At 43.8% G+C, this 26,092-nt stretch overlaps 1 protein-coding gene across 4 annotated transcripts in view; it reads right to left on the bottom strand.

The window, feature by feature from the left end:
• The window catches only part of Ocln (occludin), a 48,521-nt gene that overhangs the window by 16,003 nt on the left and 6,426 nt on the right, over positions 1–26,092 (bottom strand). For 3 of the 4 annotated variants that reach the window (XM_038322482.1, XM_038322481.1, XM_038322484.1), the window contains exons 2-5: positions 21,272–21,388; positions 18,186–18,861; positions 14,075–14,236; positions 433–581 (exon numbers count right to left, since the gene is read on the bottom strand). In XM_038322482.1, the coding sequence (XP_038178410.1) occupies positions 433–581; positions 14,075–14,236; positions 18,186–18,861; positions 21,272–21,321 (1,037 nt within the window). In that variant the 5' untranslated portion in view covers positions 21,322–21,388. Of the gene's footprint in view, positions 1–432; positions 582–14,074; positions 14,237–18,185; positions 18,862–21,271; positions 21,389–22,230; positions 22,251–26,092 lie in introns of those variants that run through there. The other variant, XM_038322485.1, reaches the window with a different exon arrangement.

Below are 26,092 nucleotides of genomic sequence, written 5' to 3'. Positions count from 1 at the left end.
TCTAGGATTTCTTTTTAAGCTTTTCTAGGTGTTACATGGATTTAGTCCACCACGTTGTCGCACCGATTTGTTGTAAGGGGCGGGAGCAGCTCGTTGGTTCCCGGCTGCTTAGCCCCAAAATAATCACACAGAAACTGTATTAATTAAATCACTGCTTGACCCATTAGCTCTGGCTAACTCTTACATCTTAATTTAACCCATTTCTATTAATCTGTGTATCACCATGTGGCTATGGCTTACCGGGCTAAAGTTCCATCTGGCTCCTGTGGGCTACATGGCTTCTCCCTCACTCCACTTCCTTTCTCCCAGCATTCCATTTAGTTTTCCCCGCCTGCCTAAGTTCTGCCCTATCAACAGGCCAAGGCAGTTCCTTTATTAACCAATCCAATACTCCTCTCTAGACAAACGCTATCCAATTAAGGTGCTACTTACATTGGTGTTGACTTATAGAAAGACTCTGGGTAGGACCGCCTGCCATCTACTTTGCCATTGGAGGAGTATGCCATCGGACTGTCCACTCTCTCTGCATAGTCAGATGGCGGTGGAGGCATGTCTTGTGTGCCTGCAGACACATTTTTAACCTAGGGAAAAAAAAACCCAAGAGACCATTTACTCATAATCGAAAGGGTTAAAGAAATGGGGGAACAGGCCAATGGATCTAGAAAACATCATATTGAGTGAGGTAATCTAGACCCAGAAAGACAAATATCATATGAGCTCACTCGTAAGTGGCTTTTAAATATAAAGCAAAGAAAAAAACAGCCTACAATTCACAATCCCAGAGAACCTAGACAACAATGAGGACCCTAAGAGAGACATACATGGATCTAATCTACATGGGAAGTAGAAAAAGACAAGATCTCCTGAGTAAACTGGGAGTGTGGGGATCATGGTAGAGGGTAGAAGTGGAGGGGGGAGGAAGACAGGGGAGCAAAGAAAAAATATATAGCTCAATAAAAACAATTCAAAAATTCAAAAAAGATATTTGAAAAAATAAAATCATTACATCAATAACAACAACAACAACAATAACAATAACAATAATAATGATGATGATGAAATGGGGGGAAAGCCAGGTGGTGGTTGTACACGCCTTTAATCTCAGAACTGGGAGACAGAGGCAGGTGGATCTCTGTGAATTCAAGGCCAGCCTGGTCTACAAAGCAAGTTCCAGGATAGCCAGGGCTACACAGAGAAACCCATTTTGGGAGAGGAGGGAGGGGGAAGAAAGAAAAAAAAATCCTTTAGAGCCAATTGAGCTTTTGGATTATTCTGCTATTTTATACCCTCGCAATTATTATCACCACCTCTATGGGGTGTGTCTCTGCAATAGGGCCCCTCCTACCTTGTGTTCTCTGCTATGGGAGTACTCAGTGACTTCCTTCACCGTTTCCTACTCAGGGTTAGAAAGGAATGGAATCATTTCCCTCTGAAAGTGGAATTCAGGGCCACAGCCAAGCCAGCAGGTGGGTTTCCAGGGAGTGGACTTAGATTCCACCGCAGGAGGCCCGGGTGGGAGCCATTCTTGGCTCCCAATGAATTTCTTACAACAGAACAAAACACCCTCTCAGGCAAATGCTTTGCCAAGTCAAGGGCCTGCCCTTACTCTAGAGACCTCTAGAGAACTATGAAAAGGCTTCCTTTTCTTCAAAGCGCGTCTTCATTTCTCCAGGATCCACTCCCCTCCCTTGCCCCTCCAGCATGAACTTTATCAGAGCCCTAGTCCTGAATGCCCTTCCCCCTTTCTTTGCCTGCTAATCCCTCAAGATTTGATCCAAATCTTGGTTCAAGTGCAGGCAGCTCCTGGGGGCCTGCAGGGTGAGGTACAAATCTCTATCCCCCCCACATCTATCTCATCTCTGTAAACCTCCAGTCAGAGCGCCTATTCACTGCCACGCAGTCGCTTACTCACGCCAATGGCTCACTCACTTATCGCTAACTCCTGTTTACAAGCTACGGACGAGGACCGGACTGCTAACAATGCTCAACCAGCAGACTATTTCTTAGGCACAGTCCTACATGTGTGACACCTCTCTCAGAAATGAGGAAGCTGTGGCTCAGGGGATTGGATAACTTCCCCAAGGACCTAGACCCAATAAAAATGGTAATGTGTGCAGCCTTGCTGTTGAGTCTGCAAGCCCTGCCCAGTGTCTGCACAAGTCAGAGGCCCAGAGCCTGGCCTTCAAGATGAACCTGAGTTCACACGGAGGAAGGAGAACACCAACTCCCACAGACTGTCCTCTGAGTTACGCACATACGCTGCGTCACAAGTGCACCCCCAGATGCACACACAGATACACAAATAAATAAATGTAATAAAAAGAAGCTCAGAGCTTGCTATAAAAAGATTGCCTGGGGAACGAGAGGTAAAGAAAGTAGAACGAAAATACAAATTAAGATCTGTCTTAGGAGAAGCAAAGCTCAAGAGTCATCACTCTCGGGGCTAAATGTTGGCCTTGCCTCCCCACAGCAGCCTACAGCAAGCCCTGAACCCATGCACTCCACAGCAGCCTGCAGCAAGCCCTGAACCATGCACTCCAAAGCAGCCTGCGGCAAACCCTTGGCCAAGTCTCCACTCTGGGGTCTTCATGCATGAAAAAGATCAGAGAAAGAAAATGGAAATCCACCCACAGAATCCAGCCAACCAAGGAATGCTTGCCGCAGACTCACTCTTGAGATTAAGTGGAAAAGCTTATCTCAAAAAACATACCTCACACAAACCAGTTTAAAGAATGGAATAATTAATTTTTGGAGGAGCACAAGGTACATCGATAGGAAAAGAACTATATCTGGCCATAATGGGACACGCCTTTAATCACAAGCACTTGGGAGGCAGAGCAGTTAGATATCTGCAAGTTCAAAGCCAGCCTGACAACCAGGGCTGTACAGTGAGACCCTGTGCCTCCCCACCTCCCCCCGCAAAAGAACCTGTTCTGAAATGTCAAAAGATAATATATTATTTCAAAGAGCCATACAAGAAGTAAGTATAATGAGGACAAATTTTAATCAAAATTTAATTATACTCATTAGAAGGATGACAATTATGTTGCCTGTAAACAAAGCCTTGTGACTTGGTTTAACCCTCCCCCCCTCCCTCCTAGAGTTAATGAAAACATCCTGCACCCTGTGGAATACCAGAAGGAAAACAAGCTGAGGGCTTTGCTTCAGAGCAATACAGTGCAGAGGCACAGTGCTCCCCAGTCTCTGCCTTCCTCGCTGGAAACAAGATCCACCCTGGACCCCTAAAGTCAGAGCCAATAAAGAGCTCAAAGGTTGGGGAAAACACTTTTTCTCATCAAAGTCAATCTCCAATTATTTCTGATGAGTACGACGCCACAATGACAGACAGCCATCCTCCATTTTCCTCTCGACTCTGCCTTCACCTCAAGCTCACATGCGGACAGTCAGGCTGGACCCACATGCAGCCGGTCTAGCAATGCCACAGAAGTCATCTACTTCTGAGGAAAGGGAACTTCATCTGTTGAGTGTCTCTCACGTGCCAAGCAGTCTAATCAGGTTTATTTGGCACCACCCAAGTAGATAGGATATCAACATTTTCTTAGGAGGAAACTGAACTAAACCTGTTCAGAGCAAAACAGGAGAAATGGTTGCTGTGGAATCCAAGCCTTGTCCCTTCTCACTACAAGCTGTTCCCTTCTAGCTCAACCTCAGCTTGAGATGCCCATCCGTTCTCGCCCATCCTCGCAGCCCATCCTCGAAAGAAAGGAAGCCCGTTCTTAGGGCTGTAAAATCGCTATGCACTAATGAGTTGCAAGGTGAAACCTCTACTTGTCTAACTCTGGGAGAGCAGTAAATTTTACACAGAATTTAGTCACTAGTGATTGTGAGAAATCCACCCTCAGATGGTTCTCTTCCTGCTTGGCAGGAGACGTAGAGAAAGCCCTGAACAGAGAGAAGCAGGCTAATCTCAAAGGGCCATCTCCAGTTTTACAGCGGGCCCAACCCACCTTCACGGGCGACTATCCTTACAACGTCTCAACAGTAAGTGGTCCAACTTGTTTTTCCCGTTTCCTGGTGTTTTATACCTGCAGATGCTCACCCCTGAAAAAGCTCAGAATGCCTCTCAAAGTTCTTTTCCTATTTTTTTTTCCACTTTGGGTTTGTTTGAAATGTTCCCATGTGAACCAATCCCACGAATTAAGAGTTCATAGACCAAGTTGGAATGACGGATTGGTCTAAGTTGCTCAGCTACACCAAGGCCTTTGCTCAGCAGTATTGGCAGGTTGCCCAAAGAAACTGCCCACGTATCAACAAAGGCAAATTCTAAGTCACTGGGCTATCAGAGCTTTGGAAGCAAGCAAGCCAGGGGTTATTAAAAGTTTGGAAGCAGGCAAGGTGGAGAAACCACCTTATTCTCACTGAGTGAACCATATTGGTTATTCAATCCATGGCTGCTTGCTGCGGAAACAAATCCTGGTGAAGGCTGTACCTTAATACAGAGGCACTTAGGCGATGGCTCTTTTGCAGGAGAGCTAAAAAGCCAGAAATATCCCTGAGTCAGCCATCACCTGATGTTCCAAATACCCTTCAGTGCCCTTCAGTTTACTATAATACAGTACACATAGTATGCCGTGGTGCAGAGAGGACTTCCACCTACACTAACTAAAGGCTAAACAGGCCTGCAATGTAATCGTTGTGGCTAGACTTCAGGGAGCAGGTGTTCTCAAATCATGCTCAACCCCATTCCAAACCCACTAAGTCGGAAACCAGGGGGTGGGGCAGAGTAAACTGCTCTAACAAGCCTTCCGGGGGATTCTGATGGCCGCGAGAAGGGGGAGAGCCTCTGATGTGGGACAGATGCTCTGTTCTACAGACAGCCATGCCCTGTTTAGATCATTACACCTATCCACGTGGCTGAGCTTAGAAACATTAGCTGTTGGTGCTGGAAATCTAGGAATTCCAGCTTTCAGAGAACCACTAAAGCACTCTCTAGCTCTCACACAAACTCTTCCTCCTCCTCCCGCAGACCTCTCTCGGAAACAGGATCCCCGAAGAATGTTTCTGCCCTTTCTTATCCTCCAACCTCTCTCCATTCACAATGGAGCTGGAACAGTCAGGGTCTACTGCACGGCTCCACTCGTGTGGTTCAGAAAGCCAGAGAGGCTGCTGCTACTTCTGTCCCACCAGAGACCATGACCACCATGTCACCTTTTCCACAGTGAGAATCTAGTATACCAATGGTAGAGCCAAGAATGCTGTACTGAGCAAGAGTGGAAAAGCTATTCAAGTATTGTCAGCTGTCTGATGCTGATAACCAGTCATGCCTAGTCACTCCAGCATGGCCATGCTCATTTGTCTCCCACTATGGACTTCTGCCTGCTGCCAGGAGGTGACATAGGAAGCCTTCAAAAAAAAAAAAAAATCTGTTTTCACTGAAAGGTTGTAGCAGGGTAGATAGGACTAAGTCACACTGCAATGATACATTTATGTACTGACATCTTGGATACTCTTACCCACGCTGTTACTGTTACGATTACTGTCCTAACTGAAATGTATTGGGTATAGATGTATTCAATATATGTCTTACTTATGATAAGTTCGATGTACAATGATTTTATCAGGATATTACCCCCCATATAAAATCAAGGCACATCAGCGCATATGTATAGTTTACTGTACGTCAAACAAACTTCTTTGAAGCTGTTTTTAAAAATTATTGGGTATAATTATATTGGCTAGCCTTTCGTTGTTACACCAGCTTAACTATGGATGGAACTTTGATTTTCCTTGTTTAGAGAACTAACCTATTCTATTAAAAGCCTCATTAGAAGTCAAGGACACAGAAAGCTATTCTGGGATGACCACAGGCAACAAGGTACGACTGCACAAATCCTGCCCCAACTCTAGACTTTCATGGCAAAAAAAAAATTCTCTCAAAAAATTTAAGTTATAAAATTCAAACCCAAGTCATTTTGATGCCCTCCACTAGAGAGAGCTTGAGTGAGCAGCATCTAAGCCCATCTGTCGCCACAACAAGCAACCATGGTTATCACCCTAGAGCTCCTGCCTCTCAGGTCTTCACCATCCTCATGAGACCCTTAGTCACAGATTCTTTAACTACAGTGGGAGAACCTGAAACTCGGCTCTGAATTTCAATTGCCACTTCATTAGATAATGCAGCAATAAAAACTGATCTCAAGGCCAGGCGTGGTGGCACATACCTCGGAAAAATTAAAAATTAAACAAGAACCGATCTCAAGCACATGTTCACAGTGAACTTTTAAATATTTACCATAGAAGTGTAAACTCTTCCCAAGCCTGTGGTGTTGTATTTATCCAGAACGTGAGTACGCATTTAATACTCATTTTCCTATAGTTACAACTGTCTAAGACTGCAGGCTTGGTAAAGGGGTTTGAATGGGAAAACTAGCATGAATGACTCTGTCCCTGAGGAGTCAAGGGTGCTAGACCTTCTCAACTCAACACTAACAGCCATAGCCAAGTAGTCCCTCCTCTGTCACTCTCGATCCCTTAGAACATAGAGTTTGCTCTCATAAAGAGCCAGAAAGGGGTCTGGAGAGATGGCTCAGTGGTTAAGAGCACTGATTGCTCTTCCCAAGGACCCAGGTTCAATTCCCAGCACCCACATGGTAGCTCACAACTGTCTGAAAATCCAGTTCCAGGGATCTGACACCTTCACACCAATGCACATAAAATAAAGTTAAATAAATCAGAAAATAAGAGGCAGAAAGGGATCAGAGGAACATGGCGGCCTCAATAAGAGAAGCCAACAAACACATTCCAACCTACTCAGAAGCTCGTAAGCTATTCAAATTGCACCCTGAACTTACACCTGCTCAGATGACTCCATATAAACACAAAGGAGAAATTGCAATTAATTCAAGTAGCCTACTTAGAGTGCATATTGTCCTCAGCATTATTTTCCTAGACACTCTTTCCTCGTTCTATACAAAAGTCATACCATGTAGCCACAGCAGGTTAGTGCAAGGAGGCTGTGTGACCCAACCAAACTCGGCCATAGTCCCTTTCCAGCCTGTCTGAGAGGAACAGTATGAAGTATTCAAGCTGGATACAGCGACACATACAATCCCAGCAATTGGGAGGTAGAAACAGGAGGATCACAAAGTCAAAGTCATCCTTAGTGACCTGAGCTACATTCAGCCTTTAAAAGAAACAGAAAAACAATCTCAAGGACTCAAGTGTCTGCTTTTTGCCTGTGTTCCCAAGAAGTAAAGCCTACCCCGGCAGGAAGAGATCAAGATGAGCTCGCAAGTCCTAAGGACCTTTAGAAAACCCCTGGTTTCAGCTGTCAGTAGTACACAGCCTCGCCATTGCCCGCTGAGGCTAAGCTGTTTCAACTCTTTCTAAGGTTTTGTGTGTTTCAAGTAAAATCTTTTTACCTAGGCGAATTCAAGTTGTTTCTGCCACCTATAACCAGGACATCACAATTCTTCTCTCTGTTGTCAGTTATTTTCCTTTCCAAACCCCTGAAGTTAAACAGCCACACTTTTAGTCAGCTCCATCCTACACCAGATGAGAGGCAGGCAAAAGAACTGCGCAAAGAAACGGAGATGCAAAGGTATCCCATCTGCTTGCCAGGGGATGCTGGAATCAGAGATGTCCACAAAGAACCAGGCAGTCTCTCCAATCAAACATGTGGGTTAAAGATATTAGAATTCATCTACCTAAAACCAGGCATAGGATCAGAATTCACAATAATTCCCTAATATACCACTTACTTCCATAAGAAGTACAAAAGCCAACATCACACACCAAGAGTGGAAGGAAGGGAGGGGGCCCTAAAATTCCCACTACTCCATTTATCTAAGAACTGAAGCCCACAGCAAGGGATCTGCTTTGCCTACTGATGATACACAAACTCTCCAGAGCCTGGTTTTTTTGTATGCTCATGTGTAGGAAAATAATCTTAATTAATAGTGAGGAAACGCATTAAAGACGCAAGAACATTTGAGGGCTCCTTTTGGTTGTTTATTTATTTATTTATTTATTTATTCATTATGCATACAATATTCCGTCTGTGTGTATGTCTATAGGCCAGAAGAGGGCAGCAGACCTCATTTACAGATGGTTGTGAGCCATCATGTGGAATTGAACTCAGGACCTTTGGAAGAGCAGGCAATGCTCTTAACCACTGAGCCATCTCTCCAGCCCCCTTGGTTGTTGATTTTTTTTTCTTTCAGATGGTTCTCACTGGTTATTCAGGCTGGCCTTCAACTCCTGGCCTCAAGCCTCCTTCCTGTTTCCATCCCCTCAGGAGCCTGAACTGTAGGCGGCACACTGACCCAGTCCCCAGCTCAACATAAACACTGAGAATCACCTCCCTCACACAATCAGGACAATGGCAGAGAAGGAACATGTTTCCACAGCTGAGGTGAGGGAGGCACTTGGGCTTGTCATATCTACAATGCTTAGTCAGTCGTGCATGATATGCGCACATCAAACAGGGGACTTAGCTATCCCATGCCTCATAAAAGGTGCCCTTTGCTCCCATCAAAACTCTTAGAAAAATCAAGATATCAGAGACACTGCTTGGGTTTTTCCTACTTCAAAAGTTGCTAAAATGTAAAGTAGAAACACACACACACACACACACACACACATACACATACACTTCTTCTGTTGATAGACAAACATTATAAAGTCTAACAGGGCCGGGTGGTAGTGGTGCACTCAGGAGGCAGAGGCAAGCGGATCTCTGTGAGTTCAAGGCCAGCCTGTTCTACAGAGTGAGTTCAAAGACAGCCACGGCTACACAGACAAACCCTATCTTGAAAAACATCAATCAATAAATAAAAATCAAGTCTAACAGTATCAAGATAGTAAGTGTGCAAGCTTTGGAAAACATTTGTCATTATTTTATTAAAAAGTGCACTCAAGCTGGGCGGTGGTGGCGCACGCCTTTAATCCCAGCACTCGGGAGGCAGAGGCAGGCGGATCTCTGTGAGTTCGAGACCAGCCTGGTCTACAAGAGCTAGCTCCAGGACAGGCTCTAAAACTGCAGAGAAACCCTGTCTTGAAAAACAAAAAAAAAAAAAAAAAAAAAAAAAAAAAAGTGCGCTCACAAGCTCTTCACCCCAGAAGTTCCACACTTGGGTCCAGAGCCAAGAGAAATCTGCACAAGCGTGGGCGAGTTGAGAGGTTCATAGCAAGAACACTAGTGTTTGTGTCCTGCACTGTGGTAGTGCTGTGGATCATACATCGCACACACACACACACACACACACACACACACACACACGCGCGCGCGTGCGCGCGCGCGCGCGCAGCGCACCAGGCACTCTCCGCAGCTGAGCTACACAGTGCCAGTCCAGCAATGCTGCTCTTAATAACACAGCAGCCCACCGACAAGAGCTAGAAAAACCGCCATGAAACTGTGGAATACAGGGGCTCAGACTGTTGCTTCTAGTTAAATACAACAATGTGGATGAACTTCATCAATCTAGTATCGAATTAAAAAGGCAAGTGATAAGACAATCCATACAAGGATAGCCCACACACACACACACACACACACCTCTCACACACTGCCCAGCTCTCCTTACAAGCAGATGTGAGAAAGTCAATGAGAAAGTACAATATATATATATATATAGACTAGCATAAATTGAGGCTATTATTGTAGTTCTTGGCAGGGAAGATGTGCCCCCAATCATGAAACAAAGTAACAAGAATGCTGTGCAGGTAACAAAGAAAATAATATAATGAACCAAGAACTGTATTCATGTACTTCTGTGGGCCTGAAGCCCCAGTAGAAACAAAACAAACCCAAGTAAAAGGTGGTCCCAAGAGCGGGAAATAGTCAATTTCAAGTCAAGCTTTGCCACAGACTCTGTGACCCGATATCTGTGAATGAAAAGCTCTCAGCCGATACAACTTAGGTTCAACACCAATCTTCTAAATTCTCTAACACTTTCTTTTATTTTGTTTTGTTTTGTTTTTGTTTTTCGAGACAGGGTTTCTCTGTAGCTTTGGAGCCTGTCCTGGAACTAGCTCTTGTAGACCAGGCTGGCCTCGAACTCACAGAGATCCGTCTGCCTCTGCCTCCTGAGTGCTGGGATTAAAGGCATGCGCCACCACCGCCCAGATTGGCAATTTTTTATATCTAATGACTCCATAAGTATAGCCTTTAGCCTGCTAATACTACAATGGAGAATCTACCCTATATAACTACAGACATGTACAAAAGGTATACAAAATAGGTTTTTTATTCTTATCTCTGTTTGCAATATTAAATGGCAAATTTACCCATCAGCAAACCACAGCATAGTCACACCATCTGGCAGCTGTGGGTGGTAAGGAAAATTCAGCAAGATACCCCATAAAGATGAAAGCAGAAAGTTTCAATAAGCTGGTGAGGGCTTATTTTCACAATAAGACAAAAGTGGTAGTCCACCTACCTGTGATCCTTGCTACTTGGAAGGCTGAGACAGTAGGTTAGATTAAGGCCAGCCTGGGCTACATAAAGAGTTCAAAGCCAACCAGGGCTATATAACAAGATTCTATCAAAAAAAGGGGGGAGGGGGAGAGGGAGGGAAATGGGAAGAGAGGAGGAGGTAAAAATTTCTAACAATAATAATAATAATAATAAAATCAAATAAATAATAAAAAATAAATAATAAAAAAATCAAAACAGGGCTGATAAGATGGTTCAGCAAGAAAGGGAGCTTGCTACCAAGCCTGAGAACCTGAGTTTGATCCCTGCAACACACATGACAGATGGAGAGAACAAATCCCTGAAAAGTTTACTTCTGATCTCTACATTCAGGACATGCCACGTGTATACATACATAAACAAACAAGCACATAAATAATATGATACTGCCCAGTGTCTCAGTCAACTCTGTTGCCTGCAAGATGTAGGAATCTCAGCTACCTCTCCAGCACCATGTCTGCCTGCATGCTGCCATGCTCCCCACCGTGATGGCTGATGATAATGGACCAAACTCCTGAAACTGCAAGCAAGCCCCCTCAATTAAGTGTTTTCCTTGTAAGAGTTGCTATGGTTATGGTGTCTCTTCCAATAAAACCCTGACTAAGACAAACAGCATCCACTTCAGTGACTAAAAGGGACAAATATGCAAATGTAGACTCATTTACAAAGAACAACAGATTCAGAAAAGATACCCCCCCCCCCAAAAAAAAAACTCCCTAATAAAGAAACAACATGCAAGAGATGCAGGACTAGGAACTTAGAAAGTTGCAAATGTTCCCGTCGATATGCAATAGGGAATGGAGAGTGACCCTAAATCAAAAGAGATGGCAAGATTTCAAACGGTAATAAATTTCCAGACCGATCCCAATTTGTGGGGCACTAAGTAGCACTCACTTTAGTCCCACCAAGACAAGTCCCCTGTTTCAGCACTCCACAATTACTAAGATCCCCATTTTCCCCCAGCACTGGAGACTTAACTCAAGGTCCTTTGCACGTATGAAATCAAATTCTAATCCACACTCAGCAGAAGCAGTTATATTTTGTTAAGACCAAAGGACAAAGACTACAGAGACTCACTGCTGCGCTTCTCACGCAGACTGGTATCTCCGGGGAGGAGAAGGGCACAGAGAGCTGAGAACGAGGAGCAAACGGCTGCATCTGGGGTTGATCTGAAATGTGCAGCTAAGCTCAGTGGAGTGAGCTTGGGTAGGCCAAGGAAAATAGCAGAAAAGGCAAATTACTCGAGGCTACAATACCCAAGTCGCTAATTATAAGGTACTGCCTTTTTTGTGGGTATATATTGGGCTGGGGGTTGAACCTAGGGCCTTTGACGCGTTAGGCAAGAGCTCTACCACTGAGCTACCCCGGCAGCCAAGAGGATGCCTTTTAGAGAACTATCTTTCGCCTCATCACCACTCCCATGAGTGACTACCTGCTGCCAAGATATCAAAGGAACTAATAACTGATTAAACCTTCCTGATACTAAATCAGGTGAGAGGCTAAAGTTCACCGTGACTAATGTTACAGGTGCTGGGCTCCCTTGAGCTGGTCTATTTATTTATTTTTTTTAAAGCTCTCTCTCGAAACCTTGAGTAAACAAACCCGACAGTCACTGAAACAACTGACACACCCAGAAACTCCCAGCAAAACACTGACTTCATAGTCCCTGGTGAGCAGTCCCAGTCCATCCAGAGGTGGACTGACAATCTCCCTCTAAGGCGGCTTCACACCTCACAGAGGAAGTGGCTTCCCACAGAAGGCAGGGTTAGCACCCATCACTCGCAGCAAATAAGTCACTCACTCTCTTTCTGGCTTTCTTAACAAGGTTTTTTTTCCTTCACTAGTTAGAAACAGTTCCTAGCTAAGCTTGCAGATTTCCAAAAAAACAAAAAAAAAAAAAAAAACAAAAAAAACAAAAAAAACAACTCTGGCATTTAGAATGCTAGAGCTAAGGGGACAGTTTATCAGGAACCCATAGCTCTTTTGAAGCCCTCATATACCCCACTGCCAGTGGTCACAATAAGCCTACCCTAGTGCCAGTCAGGGTTCAGTATCCACAATTAAGTTTCATAGCCCGAAAACAGTCTGGCTAGAACCAGATCTAGTGGTAAAGGCCCGAGGTCCTGGCTACTTGGGAGGCCTGCTTAGATTACAGAGTGAGTTTGGGTCCAGCCTGGGCAAGCTAGGATATGCTATCTCAAAAACAGGAAGTACAGGAATGTGGGAAGATGGCTTAATGGGTAAAATCCCTTGCCTTGGAATTGGGAGAATGTAAATTTAGATCTCCGGAACCCGGATAAAAGCCAAATGCAATAGCAAATCTATAATCAAAGCTCTTCCAAGGTAAGACAGAGACAGGAGAATCCCCGGAAGGCTCAGGGCAAGCCCCTGGCAGGTGCAACACAGACAGACGCTGCTCCAAAGAGGTGGAAGACGTCAGCCAGCACCTGAGGTTGTCCTGTGACATCCTCTGACAGTGCACAAGTGCATGTGCCCGCACTCACAAGCAGGAACACACATACAATTCATACAATACATACATACTCACAATACATACAATACATACGAACTCACAAAGATCAAACAAAAGGAGCAAGCACAGAAACCTACCAATGTAGCGGCAAACAGCTGGCCTAGCATGCAAGCATAAGGCCCTGGGTTTGGTCTCCAGGACTGAAGAAAAAAATATTAAAGAAAAAGTAGGAAAAAAAAAGTTTCTATAGGTGCTCCTCACAGCAACCCAACAGAAACAAAGTCTGTTTCCACACAGAGACTGGCCTGCCTCTACCTCCAGAGTGCTGGGATTAAAGGAGCTTGTCATCTTACTCACCACACACACACACACATACACACACACACACACACACACACACACACACACACACACACCAGCTTGCTTGCTCAGGTTTTTTGTTTGTTTGGTTTGGTTTTTTCTTTCTTTCTTTCTTTTTTCTTTCAAGACAGGGTTTCTCTGTGTAGCCCTGGCTGTCCTGGAATTCTCTCTGTAACCAGGCTGATCTTGGACTCACAGAGATCCACCTGTCTCTGCCTCCAGAGTGCTGGGATTAAAGGCGTGCACCACCACTGCCCAGCTAAAGGCTGCTAAGATTTGCAATACATTACCCTCCCACCTAAAAGAGAAACTCCTGTAATCTCTGTCTGTCATACTGAAGTATTTCATAGGTAAATGGGATACAGAATGAGTCACTGTGGTTGACCATGCTGCTATCAATGTAAAAAGTTGATAAGGTTACTAACAGTGGCCATCCCATTCCCAAAATGCCTCTGCCAACCTTGACCCCAGCCGCCCTCAACCCTGGGGCAACAGTGTTTTCTCCAAAACAGTAAAGCAAAGAAATAAAGGGGTAGAGAAGAGTTGCTTGCACTTTGCAAAGGCCAAGAGTTCTCGGTGACTTTCTAGGGGGTATTCCTTCCTGAAAACAGAAATGAGTTCACCCTTTAAAGAAGCGATTTCCATTTACCAACCTTTTAAATATTCTGAGCAAAAAACAAACAACTTATTAAGTGTACAAACACAATAATTCTAAGCATAAAGTTGAACAAAGTACAAAAAAAATTAGGGACAGACACTAGAAATTTAATTGAAGGTTAAAAGTGTTTTCTTCTGTTTACACTTACCCACTCTTCAACATTGGGGGGCTGTTCATCATAAATATGTTCTTTATCCCACAAAATATTGGACTTGTCATACCGGTCCATCTTTCTTCGGGTTTTCACAGCAAAGAAAATGATTAAAGCAAAAGCCACAAGTATCATGAAGCCCAGGACAATGGCTATAGCCTAAAAGGGAAGAAAGATATGGACATAATTAATTTTAATTGCTTTAATTGAAATCCACCTTCTAGGAGCTAAAACCCTTACCAAAGGGCCTGAGTACTTGTGGTTTAATGGATACAAAACTAAATTTCTACAGATTAGTTCTGTCATTAAAAACTAACCCACACCAACTGGACAAAGCTAGCAAAACACATGCAAAGTGTACCTGGGTGCGCATAAACAGAAATGGACACAAACCAAATGACTCTGTGCTCAAACCTGCTTACAGGTAGACCCCGTCAGTACCCACTTCAGAGCTACAGGAAATGGGTTCTGGACACTGTGCCTCAGTCGCTGTCAGATTTTTATAAAAAAGCGAAAATAGATGGTAAAGTAATGAAATCAATGGGTTTTTTGTTTGATTTTTGAGGCAATGTCTCAAATAGCCCAGGTTAGCCTCAAACTCTCTATGTAGCCAAAGATGATCTTAACCTCTTGGTCTTCCTGCCTGTTCTGCCCCAGTGCTAAGATTACAGACATATGACCAGCATCAATGTCTTTCTTCTAAAGGGTTTGAAAATGCTAATTTCAGAATCATACCTATAACCCTGTTCATGACGCAAGCTTGGCAACCTTTTTACACTCTAAGTAAGTTGCGCCATCTGTCTTAACATTAATGATAACACTATCAATCTAACCAACCTATAAATTACAGCAAATGGACGAATGAGTCCTTTGATCTAGCAAGTTCCTCGGTTTCAGTGCCTTGTGACAATGAAGCCTCCTCTTGATGGCTCACCCAGTCTCTGGCAGACGTATTAGGTGGCACGCTGGTCTGCGCACGCTTGAATACGAGACCAGAACTGGTTATCTACTCACGGTTAACAGCAGGCTCTCCTACCCACTGTCTACCTCGCAGTGACATCCTTTTTCAAAGAACATAGGTTTCAAGTAGCCAGAGGATCACGAGGGACCGGAGTGTGGTGAGATAGGCAAACCCATTCACCACAGACAGGTCGGAACAGTAGCAGCAAGCCCTCTGAAACCTACACCAGCAGGGAAAACACTCCGTCTTCAAAATCAAGACAGGCAGACAGTGGAGAAAGTCTAACCTAAGAGAGTGACTCATTCAGGAGAAAGAATGAGAACTCCTGAGTCAAGAGGAGGGGAAAGGCAGCGGTAGCATTCCGTGGTTTGAAGTAATTGAGGTGACTCACAGTGGCCTACGGTAGGGTTTACGCCCCCGAAGCACATAAAATCACCTGGACGAAAAAGTACCAACATTCTGGAAACTACCACAAGAAATGGAAAGATATCCTATGTTCATTGATTAGAAGATTTACAATCTCACTGGACAATGACTGCATATGCCTTTAATTCCAGCACTCTAGAAGCAGACGGATCTCTGTGAATTCAAGGCCAGCCTGATCTACAAAGTCAATTCCAAGAAACCAGGGCTACAGAGGAACCCTGTCTTGAAAAATGCACATTCCCCCACCCCCAAAAAAAGAAAAAGAAAAAAAGAAGAAGACTTAAAATTGCAATAATGACAAAATCCCCCTAAACTGAGCTACAGATTTGGGGCAACACTTCAGCAGGTTCCCAGCAGGGAGCTTGAAAAAACTAAAACTTATCCTACCGTGCACAAGGGCTATTCTAAAGGATAATCCTAAAACGCAGATAGAAATGCAAGAAACACAGAATCTACAGAATCTAGTCAAAATAATTTTAAACAAAGTTAAGAGAATCCATACTTCACAACTTCAAAAACTTACCATAATAGTAAAGTAAAAAGACAGTGTGGTATGGGTGTAAGGACAGGAACACAGATTAATGGAATCAAATGAGACCCCAAAATGTTCACATCTATAACCTATTTTGTGCGTTTGTGTGTACACGCAAGTGCAAGCAAGAGTGCACTTTCTTGGGTGTGTACGTGGGTATACTTGCCTATATACGTGTGTGTCTACAAGGAAAGGTCAAAGGTCAACAACAGGTATCTTCCTCTATGACTGTTCATTTTAATTTTCGAGAAGCAGACTCTCCGTGAACCTGGAGCTTGACATTTCACCTAGACTGGCTGGCCAGTGGACTCCTAGGAGTGCTGATTTCTGTATCGTCAGCACTAGAGTTACATGTGTGCACATCCACCATGTTTGGGGCTCTTGCATGGGCCACCATGTTTAGGGCTCTTGCATGGGTTCTGGGGATCCAAACTCAAGTCCTCATGATCGTGCAAGCATCTACCCACTGAGCCATCTGCAATTCCAAATGTTTCTAACCCAGGGCCTCATGCAGAATAAGCAAATTTTCCACCAATGAGTTAGTTATAACCATCACCCACACAGTCAACTCATTTGGAACACTGCACAGAGAAAATTGAATGGACCGGGGAAGTAGCTCATATGCTTGTAATTACAGCACTCAGAAGGCTGGAGCTACAGCAGGGTCACAACTCACAGGCAAATGTGGGCTATACAGTAGGACCCTGGCTCCAAAGAGGGGGATATAATTAAAAAAAAAAGCAACTTTTATGGAGAATATTTACTTTCGTTGATAAGATACCATAAGCAAAAAACAACAAAAGAAAAATCAGACAAGAGCCTATCAAAACTAAAGTTTTGTGTAAAGAATAGCGTAAAAAAAACTTAAAAGGGGTGAGGACAAAATAACTAATATTTATATAAATCATAAGAGATTTATATGCCTATTATAAAGACTAAAAACGGGCTAATTTTAAAAGTAAGTTTTTGAATATACAATGATGATAAATGTTCACTACATACATGAGAATACGCTGAGTACCACTGGCTATCACGGAAAACAAATCAAAACCCAAGCAGAGCATAGGAGCACACACATAGTTAGGACTCAGGATGCTAAATCAGGAAGGCTGTGAGTTCAAGGACGACCTGAGATACATATCTACACTCTACCTCAAAAAAAAAAAAAAAAAAAAAACCACACACACCCAAAAAGCCACCTACAATGAGGTACCATTTCACACCCATGAGCATGACTAGAATCAGACAAACTGACGACAACAGGCTTTGGTGAGGAAGTGGACGGTTACGACCCGCACGCTTTTTGGAGAAACTGTAAAATGGCTTCTTTGGAAAACTGACAGTACCTCAAAAAGCCAGGGCCACACACAGCTCATCAACTCTCCCTGCAGCTACACTCACAACTCAAGAAATATTAAGAGTCACACAAAAACCTGTGCATCAAGGATCCCAATAACAGAAGTCACAGAGAATGCAGAGGCAGCCTTAATGTTCATAACTGATGGGTAAATAAAATGAGATATATGTTCTTAAATCATCCATCCATAAAAAGAAATAAAGGACTTACACATGACAAAAACACAGATTAAAAAAATTATTAAAATTAAAATTTTAAAAAAACCATCCTGCTAAGTGAAAGATGCCAATCATAAGAGACCAGATATTGTGAAAATTCTTAACAGAGAACAGGCCAAGCTAGACAGGAAGAGGGCTGGCTGCTCAGAGTGGGTCCAAAAAATGGTGAGCAAACGCTAATGGGCACAGACAGTGAAAATGGTTCACAACTCTAGGGATGCTTGCCCAATTCTGTGACTGCATAACCAACCACTAAGGTAGTCTACAGACAGACAGACAGACGGTATGCCAACTATGCCTTAACAATGACATCCAGTCTCTCCCTGACATTACGACATCATTAAAAGGAGGGCCTCAGACATTTTTTTTTAATGTTCCCATACTCACTATTCTGAGCGTCTCTAATCTCATGAAGAGAGGATTATGGGAAAGAACAAAAACTACTCATACTACCAGGAGGTGGTAGCGCACGCCTTTCATCCCAGCACTCGGAAGGCAGAGGCAGGTGGATCGCTGTGAGTTCAAGGCCAGCCTGGTCTATGAACCAAGTTCCAGGACAGTTAGAGCTGTTACACAGAGAAACCTGTCTTGAAAAACCAACAAACTATGCATACCTCTTGGGGATCCACCACACAGTAGTGATAGAGATACTGATCCACGTAGAGTCCAGTAGTTCCAGAATAGAACTGGCTGCAGAGGGCATAGATCTGTGAAGCATATATAGATCCAGAGGCCTGGGCAGTTGGGTTGACTCCCATTATATACACGATTGTTGCAATAAACACCAGGATGCCCAGGATAACGCTGACTATGATCACAATCAAGTAAAATCTTCTTGTTCTGGACATTCCAGATCTTACAACACTGGTAACAAATATCACCAAGGAGGCAATGAAGCAAAAGGCTGCCATGGCCAACAGGAAACCTTTGGCTGCTCTTGGGTCTGTATACCCTCCATAGCCATAACCATAGCCATAACCATAGCCATAGCCGCTTCCATAGCCACCGAAGCCACTTCCTGCATAAGGGTAGTTTAGGCCACCGCCAAAGATGCCAGTTCCATAGCCTCTGTCCCAAGCGAGCGTGGAAGCCACACAGGCAAATATGGCGATGCACATGACAATGATGAGCATGGACAGAATCCGGATCACTCCTGGAGGCGACGTCCATTTGTAAAAGTGAAGAATTTCGTCTTCTGGGTAAAAGGAGTATGCCGGCTGAGAGAGCATTGGTCGAACGTGCATTTCTCCGCCATAGACGTCATTGCTTGGTGCATAATGATTGGGTTTGCTAAAGGGGAAATAAAAGATCCGAAATGAGAAACTGCTTGGGATAAAATTAGCCACATGGATGGAACTATTTCAAATGTCCCGCTGAAGAGTAAAGGGACACAGCTGATTCTGCAGGACAAATCTGAGATGGACTGAGCTTCCAGCTGATACAGGCAGCACTGGTCTTAGAAACATATTTGACGATAACTACGACATTAAAGGGCAATGGTTCTCCAGATTTTGCTCCGTGTAAGGATCATTTGGAAACATGTAAAATGTCAGGTAATGGGGCTGGTGATGTAATTCAGTGGTAGAGTAAGAGCCATGTCTGTTCCACTCCCAGTACTGGGAGAGGAAAAAAAAATCTGACGCTGCACATCTTATCAGTGAAATCACAGCATGTGTGGGTGGGACCCACACAGCTTCAGAACAATGATATCAAGCTTTTTTTTTTTTGTCTATGTGGCACAAGGTAATTGCATTTAAACACAACACCCACACCAGCATATTGGGTGTCCTGTGCAGTTCCTAGCAGTCCTGTTCTTTTCAGGGCTTAGTCTCTGAAGGCAACTGCTGGAATTACCAGACAGGCTTATGTTGGGCACTGTGCTTGGCAGTGGAAAGACCTGTTAGAAAAGGAGGGAAAAAATGAGATGTAGTATTATAGTAGTATATTATTTGTGTTTTAATAAATAAAGCTTGCCTGAAGATCAGTCCAAAGCAGCCACACTAGTTAGCCATACAGGCCAAGCAATGATTGCACATGCCTTTAATCCCAGCAGCACACTAGTTAGCCATAGAGGCCAGGTGGTGGTGGTGGTGCACTTTAATCCCAGCACTAGAGAGGAATAGAAGGCAGGATAATACAGGAACTCACTCTCTTCAGTCTGAAGATTTCATAGAGGTAAGAGCTTTCTAGTGGTTCAGCTGCTTTGCTTTTCTGATCTTCAGGTTGAATCCCAGTATCTGTCTCTGGGTTTTTATTATTCATGCTATATAACAAGAGGTAGAACCCTGCATTCAATACCCAGGACCATCAAGAAGAATGTGTGTGTGTGTGTGTGTGTGTGTGTGTGTGCGTGCACACGCACGCACATGTGTTACATAAATTATTTATATGTATTATATATTTATTACTCAAGGAGTAAAATACTGAGCAAAATACTACATAATCTATAGTTAGTTAATTACATCAAGAGTAGCAAAGTGCCAGGCAGTGGTAGCACACGTCTTTAATCCCAGCACTCGGGAGGCAGAGACAGGTGGATCCCTGTGAGTTCGAGGCCAGCCAAATTACAGAGCGAGTTCCAGAATAGACTCCAAAGCTACAGAGAGAAACCCTGTCTTGAAAAACAAAAAACAGTGGCAAAGTAAACCAATTCTACAACAAGAGCTCATCAGGGAATGCTCAGCTGGATTCTGAATCTCCGTTATAAAAATTACTTTGCACATTCCAATAATTTAATTATAATTATAAATTGACAACTTGTATCAGAGCCACTGTCATTTGACCAAATTGAACCTAAGAACTTTGAGCCTTACATAATATCTTGGTGGGTGTTACTCTCTTTGGATTTTTTTTTTTTTTTTTTTTTTTTTTGAAGCAGTCTCTCTACACAGCGCTGGCTGTCCTCAAACTCACAGAGATATCTACCTGAATCTGCCTCTGCTTTCCAGGCGCTAGGATCAAAGGCATAAGCTACTACACCTAGCCCTAGACAGTATCTTGAGGCAAATACTAAAAGTAGATGGTGTAGTTGCCTCCACAGGCAACTAGAGACCATTTTGGAAGTTATGCAGAAGAAGGAAATTCACTTTTCATTGTAAATCTTTGGTACAACTCACATCATTAAGTGCAAACTGTTCAGATTGTTTGAGACAGTCTTACCACATAGCCCTAACCGGCCTTGTAATCCACACAGAGACCCAGACTACCTCAAATGTATGATAATCATCCTATCTCTGCCGCCGAAGCACTGGGATTGCAAATGTGCACACCATCCTGGGCTTAGATTTTTTTTTTTTTGTTTGTTTGCTTGCTTGTTGTTTTGAGACAGGATCACACGTGGCCCAGGCTGGCTTTACTCTCATTATGTGGCTGATTCTCCTGCCTCCACGTCCAAAATGCTGGAATTAAGGTGTATGCCACCATGCCTGGCTTATGCAGTACTACAGATCAAACCCAGCCACCACCACCTGAATCATTGCTAGGCAAACACTCTACCAACTGAGCCATGTCCCCAGCCTAAAAGTGTGTGATGCTGGGGGTGGGAGGGGAGAGGATCAGTACTGGGGATGGGTTTGGGCCCTACTGCTGAGCTAGAGCCCTAATCCCCTGGCTTAATTTTTTAAAAACAAAGACTTAATGGATGGAAGTTTCTTTTACATATAACAAGCCCCATTAGAAGAAAGAAAAATTAGTTACTTACAACTCATCAGGTCGGTAAGGCGGTGGACTTTCAAGAGGCCTCACAGACATGGCTGATCTCACTGGTCACCTGATCTTTGTGATGAGCAAGACTTCAAGGCTCCCAAGATAAGCAAACCTAAGCAACAAAAGTAGGCTGATGGAATTACTGCTGAGACCAGGGAAGTTTGCATCATCAAGAAATGTACAGAATCCAATCTCCAAGCGCCCGCTCACCCCACGTTAATTCTCTGTTCCACTGCCACTTCCACGTGGCAGACCTTCAATTCCAGGGGCACAGAAAACCGCATTTCTCCTGGCGCCAGGATTGCATTCTGCATGGTCCTGGCACACAAGTATCTTTAAACTTAAAATTCTGAGCTACAATAATGACAACCTCACATCACTTTATAATACAGAAGGGGAAAAAATTAAATAGCCACTACTAAAAACAAAGGCATACAAAGAAAAAAAATTTAGGGTTAACATGAGATCTTGTCTCAAAAAGATAAAGGAAAAAGGGGAAGAGAAGGAAGGATTTATTTCACAAAATTATTATTTTGGATCAGCAAGCTGGCACAGTGGGTAAGGGTGTCTGCCACCAAGCCTGATGACTAAATTCAATCCCTGGAATATACATACTACAAAGAGAGAACCAGCTTCTGCAGACTGTTCTCTCACCTTCATATATGTGCCATGGCAAGCGCACATGCACACACACACACACACACACACACACGCCCTAAAATGTTTATATTTTGAAAAAAAGTAATGATTTACTTTTTTGTTGTTGTTGCTTTTGGTTTTTTGTTTTTTCTGTGTGGCCCTGGCTGTCCAGGAACTCACTCTGTAGACCAGCCTGGCCTTGAACTCACAGAGGTTCTCCTGCTCCTGGTTCCTGAGTGCTGGGATTAAAGGCATGTACCACCAGGCCTTACTCAATGATTTATTTTCTCTTATTTTTGTGCATTGGAGTTTTACCTGTGTGAGGGTGTTGGATCCCCTGGAACTAGAGTCTCAGACAGTTGTGAGCTGCCATGTGGGTGCTGGGAATTGAACCAAGGTCCTGCAGAAGAGCAGTCAGTGCTCTTAACCACTGAGCCATCTATCTCTCCAGCCCCTTAAATTTTTAAAACAAATAATAATAATTTTGCTGGTGGCGCACGCCTTTAATCACAGCACTTGGGAGGCAGAGACAGGTGGATATCTGTGAATTTGAGGCAAGCCTGGTCTATAGAAAGTATTCCAGAACAGTTTCCAAAGCTGTACAGAGAAACACTGTCTCAAAAACAAAATAATAATCATCTCAATGCCAGGTACAGTAGTATAAATCAGAAACCCCAGCTACTCGGGAATCTGGGGCAAAAGGATCTCAAGTTGGAGACCAACCTAGCCAATAGAGTAAGACCCTTAACAAAAAAAAACAAAACAAACAAAAACAAAAAGCCGAAGACTGTCGCTCCTTAATGGAGGATTTGCTAGGACTATAGCTCCATAACGAAGGATTTGCCTAGAATGTCCAGGGTCCTAGATTCGATCCCCACCACTGAAAGGAAGGCAACTTCCTATTACCTTTAATGCTCGCGCAGGATGAGCGTGCATAGGCCAGTGCGGCTGTAACTGTGCAGCACTTGTTAGTGCTCCAGAGTTAACTAAAGCACAACTTTTTTTTTTTTTTTTTTTTTTTTTTTTTTGGTTTTTCGAGACAGGGTTTCTCTGTGGCTTTGGAGCCTGTCCTGGAACTAGCTCTTGTAGACCAGGCTGGTCTCGAACTCACAGAGATCCGCCTGCCTCTGCCTCCCGCTAAAGCACAACTTTAAAGTGTGCCCTCATTAAAAGTGATTATAGCCAGGCGGTGGTGTCGCACACCTTTAATCCCATCACTGGGAAGCAGAGGCCTCGGCTCTCTCTCTCTGACCCACAGCCCCTACACTTTCCATGCAGAGATTTTCAGTCCATTCCATTTGGAGCGGACAAGTGGTGTTAATGTTCATGAAGCAGTGAATCTGGGCATGACCTGCCTTGGTCCAAGGTGACTCCATGGCACCCAAGAGATCTTGGTGAGACTCAAAAGCTGAAGTTTATCCTAGAAAGCTTATCAAGGTCAGCACGGTCTACAAAGAAGTCCCTGACAGCAAGAACTGCTACACAGAGAAACCCTGTCAAAAAAAAAAAAAAAAAAAAAGTGATTGCAAGATATAGGCACAGATGGTGTAATTTCGAGCCATCCCATTCTCTTATTGTCTCCTCTAAGTCTCCAAAGATGTCATTTTTACAAAAGAAAACTAGGAAACACATATTAAAGAGTCCTTCCAGAGGAGAAAAAGAGGAGCAGTTGTGTTCTAGAATTCCTTAAAGCACACCTGAAAGGCGATTTCACTCCATCAACGCACATTTCCCAAGGTCCTAACTAACTACACAGCGGAGCCTGTGGAAGTACGAGACACACACAGAACAGGACCGTCTCCAGGCTGAACTATGCGACCAAGAGTGATGCCGGGCGGTGGTGGCGCACGCCTTTAATCCCAGCACTCGGGAGGCAGAAGCAGGCGGATCTCTGTGAGTTCGAGACCAGCCTGGTCTACAAGAGCTAGTTCCAGGACAGGCTCCAAAGCTGGAGAAACCCTGTCTCAAAACACCAAAAAAAGGTGATGAAGAGCATCAGCTGGTGTCTTGGGGAAAGGATGCGCATCCAGGCTGGTAAGGTGTTGACATGGGGGTGGGGCTGTATAGACACATGTTAATCTGTTCAAATAAGACGATGCTGAGAGGACAAAGTGCATGGAGAATGTCTTCCTCACTCATAAAACAAGTTAGGATCCTCGGCAATGGATGTATGAGGACAGGTAGGAAAGGGCACCAGGAGCAGCAGCCGCCAGACCATGGAAGTTGTGAAGCTTGGGCTGAGGTGCTGGGAGAAGGAGAAAAGTCACACCGGATACCTACCCACGTGCCAGGCACTTTGCACAAAATTCCAGTTCAGACTCAAAAGCACCCTGCTTATTCATTTTTTACAAACCCAGAAAGGACGAGAAAGACACAGGGAGCAATGTGCCCAAAGCCATAAAGAAGTGAACGAGTAACTGAGATGTCACCTGACCCACAACCCCTACACTTTCCATGCAGAGATTTTCAGTCCATTCCATTTGGAGCGGACAAGTGGTGTTAATGTTCATGAAGCAGTGAATCTGGGCATGACCTGCCTTGGTCCAAGGTGACTCCTTGGCACCCAAGAGATCTTGGTGAGACTCAAAAGCTGAAGTTTATCCTAGAAAATCCAGTGCCAGAAAAGCCAAGAAAGGGCCTATGAGATGGCTCGGCAGGTAAAGGGATTGCCACCATCAATGAGGACCTGAGTTCAATACCCAGGACCTGCATGGTGGAAAGAGAGAAACAACACCTGCATATTGTGCTCTGACGGCCACACACATACTGTGGGTGTACACACACGTGTGTGCAGAAGATGAAGGAAGGAGCGAGCAAACAAATGAACTTCAGTTTTACAGTTTTCTTTTCTTTTTTTGTTTTTTGTTTTTGTTTTTTTTGGGGGGGGCTGTTTTTGTTTTTGTTTTTTGTTTTTTGTTTTTTTGAGACAGGGTTTCTCTGTAGCTTTGGTGCCTGTCCTGGAACTAGCTCTGGTAGAACAGGCTGGCCTCGAACTCACGGAGATCCCCCTGCCTCTTCTTCTGAGTGCTAAAATTAAAGGTGTGCACCACCACCACCCAGCTTGGTTTTACAGTTCCAGCACTTCCCGTCCCTCTGGTAGGGTACATGGAAGCAACACTAAGTTCTTTCCAGGCAACACTAGTAATTGATTAGCAAGGAGGAGAACTTTAGATCCACTAGGTAAACTCCATGGGAACAGGAGTTTTTTGCATGTTGTTCACTGATTGAAACAGCACCTGGCACACGGTAGATGTGCAAATATTTGCTCAACATTTACATGGATCAGACTGGATCATGGATACTTCTGTCCCGTGTGCTTTCAGGCTGAAGGTGACGAGAAAATATCAGAACTTAACAGAGTATTGCCTTCAAATAACAGTCCGGAAGGATCCATGGCTTGAGTGTATTGAAGCTAAATTTGTTTTTCATTTTCAAATAAAGTCTGCACAGCTGTCCACTGCTCCATCAGGAGCAGCGAGTCAATTTAAACTTTTAAATGTGTCATGGCAGCTACATAGACAGTAATTTCTCTTCCACGCCACTCAATAGTCGGTTCCAAATCTCAGAATAAAACTCTCTGTACATCAGACAAAACCTCCAAGATGGAAATCCAGGTGATACCAACACGGCAGCGGCACAGGAAAGACGACTTCTTCACTTTATTTTTCTGAAGAATAGTTTGCGGGTAAACTGCAAGAGGCAAAAGTCCAGGAAGTAAGTAGAGTGCCTGCCGCCAGTCATTTGTTTTTTTTTTTTAAAACCACTCTGCCAATGCACAACAAACACATATAAATCCTAAGTGTATGCGCCCTGTAACTAGCCCACGGTCCACTTCTTCATCTCATGTTGAAATACATATATGAGCAATTCAAGCCAAAACGGGGCTTTGAAAGGCTTTGACTTCCTTAATGATGTTTGGAAAAAAGAACATTAAGGAAAAACTTCAAATATTATTAAATAAGTGTAAGACCTTATATCTAAGACTGATGCTGATAGTGACAAATACTGACCTCAGAGGAAACTTAGTGATTCCTCTTCTAAGTGATCTAAGCGATCTACAACTCAATCACTCAAGACTACTCCCAAAGCCAGGCACAGTGGCTAGCCTATGAAATCACAGCATTTGGGAGGCTGAGGCATGAGTTCAAGGTCTATCTGGGCTATAAGATGAATCCAA

This window comes from Arvicola amphibius, chromosome 3, assembly GCF_903992535.2.
Source record: "Arvicola amphibius chromosome 3, mArvAmp1.2, whole genome shotgun sequence".
Taxonomy (NCBI): Eukaryota; Metazoa; Chordata; class Mammalia; order Rodentia; family Cricetidae; genus Arvicola; species Arvicola amphibius.
The sequence above is the reverse complement of the archived record's forward strand: the minus strand, read 5'-3'. Positions and strand labels throughout refer to the sequence as shown.